Below are 7,747 nucleotides of genomic sequence, written 5' to 3' on the forward strand. Positions count from 1 at the left end.
AGCAATTTAGCTAAACTTATTAAGCATTTTATAATACAGTTGTGTTGGGCACTGAAAGGAATATAAAATATGCTACTGGACCTAAGTAATATTCTAACAGATACAAGTTTCATGGACTCTGCCCCCACCCCAGATACTGGAACTACAAATCCCATCAATACCAAGGAGAAGCACGCTGCCACGTGAGGACGGAGCTGAGCAGCCAGGTTGGGATAAAACCGGACATGTGGGGTGAGGGGCTCTTGGTCTGGTGGTTCTCGACTGGTCGTTTGTGTCTCGATCAGTTTTCAGTGTGCTATTGGAGTCCAAATCAGCAGAACTGGTAGGATATTCTAGTTAACTCATTTTTTATTTTCCCTGGATTGTTCCTTTACCTTTCTCCTTGTAAACAAACCCATTATTGAACCTCTTTGTGTGTGTCTGCAGTACAATTGAATCTTAAGCATACAGGTGAGGACCCAGACAGGCAACCCGGTAACAGTGTCTTACCTGATGAATGAACTCATCTCTTTGGTCCATTACTATTTTCTGAGGAAGTCCATATAAGAAAACTATATTGATAATAGCTTTAGAAATTTCTGATGCTGAAACATCAGATAAAGGCAAAATCACAACCCATTTTGTGAACAAGTCTGTCATAATTATAGCATATACATGACTTTTGTTGCTTGCATGAAATGGGCCCATCAGGTCAACAGTAACTATGCTCCAGGGATTCTCCACCTTGAGAAGGTGCTGTTTATGTGTTAGAACAACTGTACTTTTTGCAACTTGGCAATGCTGGCAAGCATATACCTAAAAAACAGGTATACAATAAAGAAAAGACAAAAAATGTTAATGTAGTCCACACAATAAAAAGCAATCTTATGAATATGAACTTTAGAATAGTTAGTAAATATCTGCAACTTAAGGAAAAATTTTTGGACTATTTTCAAAATTGAATGAGATTTTCTATTCAAAGTAAGGAAATTATTACATATTACTAATAGTCAATAATTATTACTCAATAATGATGGAGCATAATTCTGGTTTATAGACAATAATAGATTTTTAAGAGTTTGCTAGGATTTAAAATCTGTATATATATAAACACAATAATTTCTAAATTCAAGAGCTGATTCTTTTTAAAGTTATCACTCCATTAAGTTCATTCATTCATGCATTCCAACAATAATTAAAGCATAGCCTTATTCAAACAATGTTTAAAATTTTCAGGAAATGAACAAAAATAAATCTCATACTATCAGAACTTTCATTTGAGCAAGATAGATCAATTGATCTATTTACAGATGGTGCCACTGTTCAAGATATTTCTGGAAGACCATTTGGAAACTACTTTCATACTAACTCATGAACAAAATTTTAAAACTAATTTTACTATGTAAAAGCTACTTTGGAAGGATTAAAGATTTGAATATAAGACCTGAAACCAGTAAATACATAAAGAGGTGATATACTCCTAGACATCAACAGTAGAGATATATTTGGGACACAACTCCAGTGGCAAGGAAAACAAAAGCAAAAATAAACAAATGGGACTTCAAACTAAAATGCTTTTTTTGCACTTTGAAAGAAACAACCACAAAAGCAAAAAGGCTATCTATGGACTAGGAGAAGATATTTGCATATTCAACTAGGGATAAAGTTTAAAAATACATAAAATCATACAACTCTACAGCAACAAAAACAAAACAAACAAAAAAATCCAATAAAGAAATGGGCAAAAGATCTGAATAGACACTTTACTAAGAAGTCATTCAAGCATCTATAAGCACATGAAAAGATGTTCAACATTACTTATTTAAGGGAAATGCAAATCAAAACTCCACAATGAGCTCCCATCTTACCCCTGTGAGAATGGCCCATATCAAAAAGACTAGACCCAACAAATGCAGGCAAGGATGTGGGAAAAAAAGAAACAATCATGTGTTGTTGGTAGAAAATAACTTAGTGCAGCCTATTTGGAATAGGATATAAGATCCCTCAATAAAATAAAAAATGGAAATACCCTATCTCTGACAATCAGCTAAATGACATGGAAATTTTAATAGGAAAAGATTCACATACTCCTATGTTCATAACAGCTTTATTCAGAATAGCCAGATGACTGGATACAGAAATTATGGAATATTTACTCAAACCCCTGAGTAAAAGTTATTAAAAAAGATAGTAACTCTGGGACAAATGGGTGGCTTCTGAGGTATGTGAAATAAACCAGAAAAATTAAAGGTACTAGGTATTTTGAACTATTTGTGGAAATAACCAAAGAAAACAAATTGGCATAGCACAGAAAAGTAATTCTTAGTTGTAAAAAAATATATTACTACAATGAATGGTGGGGAGGTTGGAGGGGAAAAATTACTTTTCATTTATGCACTAGTATTCATCACAAATAACATCTAACTGTTTCCCAAAATCATATCCATTCTGAAATGATGACAAAGATTTCCTGGAATGTTTATAAAGGAATGTATAGCAGGTCCTAAAAGCAAATAAAATTACCAATATGCACTAGTTTTCATGACAAATAACATCTAACTGTTTCTCAAAATCATATCCATTCTCAAATGATGAAAAGATTTCCTGGAATATTTATAAAGGAATGTATGGCAGGTTCTAAAGGCAAATAAAATTATCAATGTCTTTGGAATACCTGCATAGGCTCATAGCAGATAACTCATAAACAATAGTTAAATTTTAGTTCAATTCTTTAGACCTCAAGTAACAGTCTTCCTGATTCACTTTTATAACTATAAAAGAGACTCACATAAATACCTGGGACGTCCTATTACTTGCCATATAGAATACACTAGAAATAGTGGGGTCAGCTGACCTATCAGCAAGAATCCCAGAATTCCTATGTGAGGTTTCTATTAAATGTTAAAGGTCTCAAAAGGCCATATATTACAAAAGTGAGGTTAATTTCCTTATCTTCACAACTGGATTTTGCATTTAGTTGGTTTGGGGTGTGTCATACTTGGCATTTTTTTTTTTTTTTAAAGATTTATTTATTTATTCATATAGAACTGGGGTACAGGCCAGAGATGTGGAGGGTGAGAGGATTCACCAGAGACAGAGTGGGGTGCAGAACAGGCAGATCGACGAAGTACACTGCTGAGGCGAGCAGCGGGCGGGTCAGGAGAGGTCTGCCACGCCATGTGGTCTCCTCCGGGGGCAGGTGGGAATAGAACTCATGTGGAAGTGGCTTAAGCTTCTCAGTGCAGTGCTTTAACCCGCTGCGCCACCAGGGAGGGCCCGCATTTTTTATTAAAAGATGAAATAGGCAGAATGAAAACGCACAGTGGGCTCACTATTACAAATATATGTGTATTATGAATGTGATGAACATACTCTCCTCTCAAGAAAAGACTGTATGACTGCCATCAATGAGATAATGATTCAGTCAAAAGAATTTCTGTTTTATTCTACATGAGAGGATCAAAATGGGTGGAAAGAGCACAATGGACTATAGTGATGGGTGCATGGATAAATTTGGTGGTGAAATTTTCATGGGGACTACACCTGAGAGGAAAAAGCATACACTGCACAACAATGAAGGATGATGTAAAATATATATATATAATAAAAATACAAAAAATTAGAACAACAAAAAGAATTTCAGTCCTATTTAAATTCTGCCTATACAAAAGAGTTTAATAATAAAAATCTGGTTCTACATAAACTTTATCTGAACCTGGTATTTAATAGTGCTTCATTCTACTTCAAATTATACTTTAGTGATATCCAAAAAGAATTTTGAAGGGAATTAAAATTCCCTTTAAAGGTTTTGGTACTAGACTACCCATACAAAAAGTACTTAATGAAAAGTAATACCAGACTGGAGCAATGATGAGTTTCGATATTTATCATTATACATCAGTCAAAATACTCTAACTATATATAAGCCATACCCACTGTTTGACATCATTGGTCACAGAAGTCCAATAATAATTGGATTCCACTAGTGTAAGTGTTCTGGATATGCCATGATGGGCTCCAGTGTCATTTTCATGGCATTCTCTTAGGACTTTCTTTTTTTCTTCTTCTGAAACAATTACCAAACGATTTTGTTTTCTGTCTTTTCCAACATAATACAGCTTTTTTTCTGAAATAAATAATATAAAATAAATAACTGCAATTTCTTGAGATCCATGGAGTTTTAAAATAATCTTAGCCTGCTCTTCCAATCATAAGGGTTTTGTTTTCTAAAACTTTTAACTCTATGACAAAGTATTTTTTTATGATGCTACCATTTAGTATGAAAAGTCTTCAGCTATTAATAAATATACAGAAGTAGCACTAATTTTTCTGTAGTTGTCAACACAAATAAAGCTAGCTTATTCACCAAACCAATAGTAACTATGAAGAGTATGCAATTATTTTTCTACAGGAGTACTCAATATAGAAAAATAATTATATAAAAATGTCATAAATTAGCAAATGAATTATGTGCAGATAAACTACTTGAACACAATTTTCTAAAATAGTATTTCCCTGTTTTTTTCTAAGCAACTACCTCTCCTAAAATTTTCTGGATTTGAGTAGGAGATTGAACAGTAAAGCTAGAAGCCTTACTTTTCTCAGTTTTCATTTAGAGGACACCTGAGAAGAATCTACATCTGAGGTGCAAATAGATAGGGAGAGACTCACCAAATTTCCACTGTGGGTAAGGTAGCTTTTCAAATTCCAAAATATTTGATTAAGCTATCAATGCAATGAGTAAGCACATGCTGCTAAGTGGAGCATTCCTTATTTGAATTAGAAGGTAAGTAAATTGAAGGCTAAAGCTTTATTTTACTTATCAACATATTCCCAAAGCTTAACTTATGATTGGTATATACTAAGAATTCAGTAAACACTAGTGGCAGAAATGATTTAAATGAATGAATGAATCTTCACTTTAGTCTAAGAGGTAACAGTCATGCTTATATAAGGCAGTTAAGGGAGGGGTATAACAGGGACAAATGAATAAGTATTTATTTATTGTCTTAGAATGTTCTTAACCTGCTTTAAGGAAAGACTGATTATGAACATACAGGTAAAAACTCCCTTTAATAATGGAAATTATTATTAAAACTCCCGTTTAATAATAAAATGAAGCCAACATTCATTTAGTTATCTGCTGACAAACTTCTAACTTAGCAAATACAAAATCTCTCTTCTGGTAGGAAGAAGGAAGCAAAAGAGAAACACTGTCTTTTAAATATTTAATCCACTCAGGGAGATTTGGGCTCTAAAATTAAAGATAATTCTGTGATTATTTAATGGCAGTGGAAAGGGGAAAATCATAGAAATAAATATAGTTAAGTGTTTGTTTTTTTTCCTACAATACCACTTTCTACCAATGATAGTGTCCTTTTCATGTTTACTGACCTCCAGCTAACTTCGGTTTGATTTTTATTTTGCTTTTGACTAAAAAGAAGGCATCACCAATTTAACTGGTAATTGTGAAGCAATAACTACTCAGTCCAGAAATTCTCAGATTTCCCCAAGGAACACATAAAAAGAGGTCTTTATTTGGATTCTATACAAAACTTGGAACATCAATTTTACCTCTAAAGACAAATTTCTTTGCTGCTCTTCTTATGCCACTTCTCTCGCTTGGCAATGTAGTTGGATGATACTCGCCAGTCCGCTTATAATATGCAATTTGTTTAAGATGAAGGTCACCATTTTTTCCACTACGAACCATTCTGAACCTAGGAAAAAGATATTTAAATATGGAAGTTAAATGATTAGTTAATTCAGTTGCTATTTCAATTTAAGCTTCTATCACATTTCTGCTTACATATGAATTGCACATTCCCAGAATATTATCTGTGAGGGAGTTAATTGTAGTACAAAAAAGGAACAGCATGATGTATATAAGCTAAAATATTCAAGTGCTATTTTTGAGAAACATCATGACAGATTATCTTGTCTCTATCCATGCGATAAGAAATTCTGAAAATTTTCCACATACTGAGGAAAGAAAGGAAATGAAAAGTGCATTTCAAAAAGTTTTGCTGAAATGGTCCTATTATGTGATATTTAAATAAATGATAGGTTATATTATAAGAGAAGATATAACTTTTAAATAAATTCATAGTCATTACAAAATGCAAATAAAAACCCATTCAAACATGTAGGAGAAAGATATATTTTGGAAATATTCAAATAAAAGAGAAAATACTTAGCTATATTAGTTCTCATTATATTCTTTTGAACTACATATAAGTTGCTTTTTTGTCAACAAAAATGAGTGTATCATGTGCAAACTTACTATATGCTATGATGAAAAATATGGCTGTACTGAAAAAAAACAAAACTTTGTTTTTTTTTTTATTAAAGAAAGATTTATTTATTTATGCTTACAGAACTGAAGTATAAGCCAGAGGTTCAGGTGGCGAGAGGATTCACCAGAGACAAAATGGGGAGCAATAGACAGATCTACTTAAATACACTGATGAAGGGAGCAGTGGGTGAGTCAGAAGAGGGCTGTCATGCCATGTGGGTCTGCTCCCTGGCTGAGGATCAAACTCTTGCTGCAGTGGCTGCAGATAGCTTCATAGTGCTGTGCTTTTACGCCCACTGTGCCAACAGGGAGGGACAAAAAATAATTTTTTTTCTATTTTAGAACCTAAGTGATATAGAAAAACACTAAAAAGGAAAAAGAAAAACACTTAATTTTAGTTGAAAGGAAGTTATTATGTGCTGGTTACTTTGTCACTACCTCCAACCCATCCAGATCCAATTTTGGCCATTTCCCCCTGCTGCTGTGTCCTAGGTAGTTGATCCTTACAAACTACATTTATCATTTTCTGTTGGACTTGCCCAACAAGCAGTAATAGAAAACAAATCAGAATGCAAAATAAAGAAGTCAGGGTAGGGTCTTCTAGGTAGCTGAGGGCTTAAGTCTCAGCACTAACAACACTATGGCCAGAGTTCCATCCCTGGACAGGATGCTGACCCACATAGTTGCAGAAGACCTCTCCTGTCTCACCTGCATACTCCATGGTGAATCCTCTCACTCTGCCCCTCCCTCCACCTCTGGGCTATACTCCAGTTCTTCTACACAATAAAATACGATAAGATAAAAAAATAAGTTGGTAATAATTTGCTGAGTCTTTGGTTTAAGGTGCAAACCTGAAAGCTAGAGCCTCTGTCAGGCAATAGAAATTCCTTGTCTCCAGTTCTTATTGAAAAATCTATATCTTCATTTATTCTTTTGGCAGCTTCAACTAACTATATCCTGCTATTGCTAGTCTCCAGAAGCCATGCTGGTTTCTTTGACCCCATGCAAATGTCTATAAATTGGAGCTCTGTTAAAGTTTCTTTAAAATCCGATAGATTATATCTTCAGTTTCCTGCTTAAACTGAAAGATTAAAAATGTTTAAAATTTTGAATTTCTAAAAACAATATGGGTGGTTGCTGAGCACTAGAAGATCTAGGGATGAGGCAAACAGAAAGGATTACTGAAAAGACAGTGTTAGAAAAGACTGAAGTGGATGAAATCTATTTCCCAACTGTACAGCATGTTCCACAATTATCTTTTTGATCTTTCCATAGTCTCTCGGGAGGATATCAGTATATTTCTAACATGCCTTAATTTTAAACTAGCATAAAGGGGAGCCCATTTTTTTTTATTACAAAGTTTATTTTTACATCATTTTGCACATTTTTTTTTCCATCTCGATTGTAATCCCCGCGGGTTTCCCATCACCAAATCACCCCTGTGCCACCACCATAGTCCCGTGCATTTCCCTC

The 7,747-nt window shown here is 34.0% G+C and overlaps 1 protein-coding gene across 2 annotated transcripts in view; it reads right to left on the reverse strand.

Moving 5' to 3' along the window:
• GIN1 (gypsy retrotransposon integrase 1) overlaps positions 1-7,747 on the reverse strand; it is a 30,199-nt gene that overhangs the window by 13,296 nt on the left and 9,156 nt on the right. Inside the window, exons 2-4 of one of the 2 annotated variants that reach the window (XM_012721726.1) lie at positions 5,554-5,693; positions 3,912-4,105; positions 490-795 (exon numbers count right to left, since the gene is read on the reverse strand). In XM_012721726.1, the coding sequence (XP_012577180.1) occupies positions 490-795; positions 3,912-4,105; positions 5,554-5,692 (639 nt within the window). In that variant the 5' untranslated portion in view covers position 5,693. Of the gene's footprint in view, positions 1-489; positions 796-3,911; positions 4,106-5,553; positions 5,700-7,747 lie in introns of both variants that reach the window. The other variant, XM_004678356.1, reaches the window with a different exon arrangement.

Source organism: Condylura cristata, unplaced genomic scaffold (assembly GCF_000260355.1).
Source record: "Condylura cristata isolate star-nosed mole 26May11 unplaced genomic scaffold, ConCri1.0 scaffold00007, whole genome shotgun sequence".
NCBI classification, from domain to species: domain Eukaryota; kingdom Metazoa; phylum Chordata; class Mammalia; order Eulipotyphla; family Talpidae; genus Condylura; species Condylura cristata.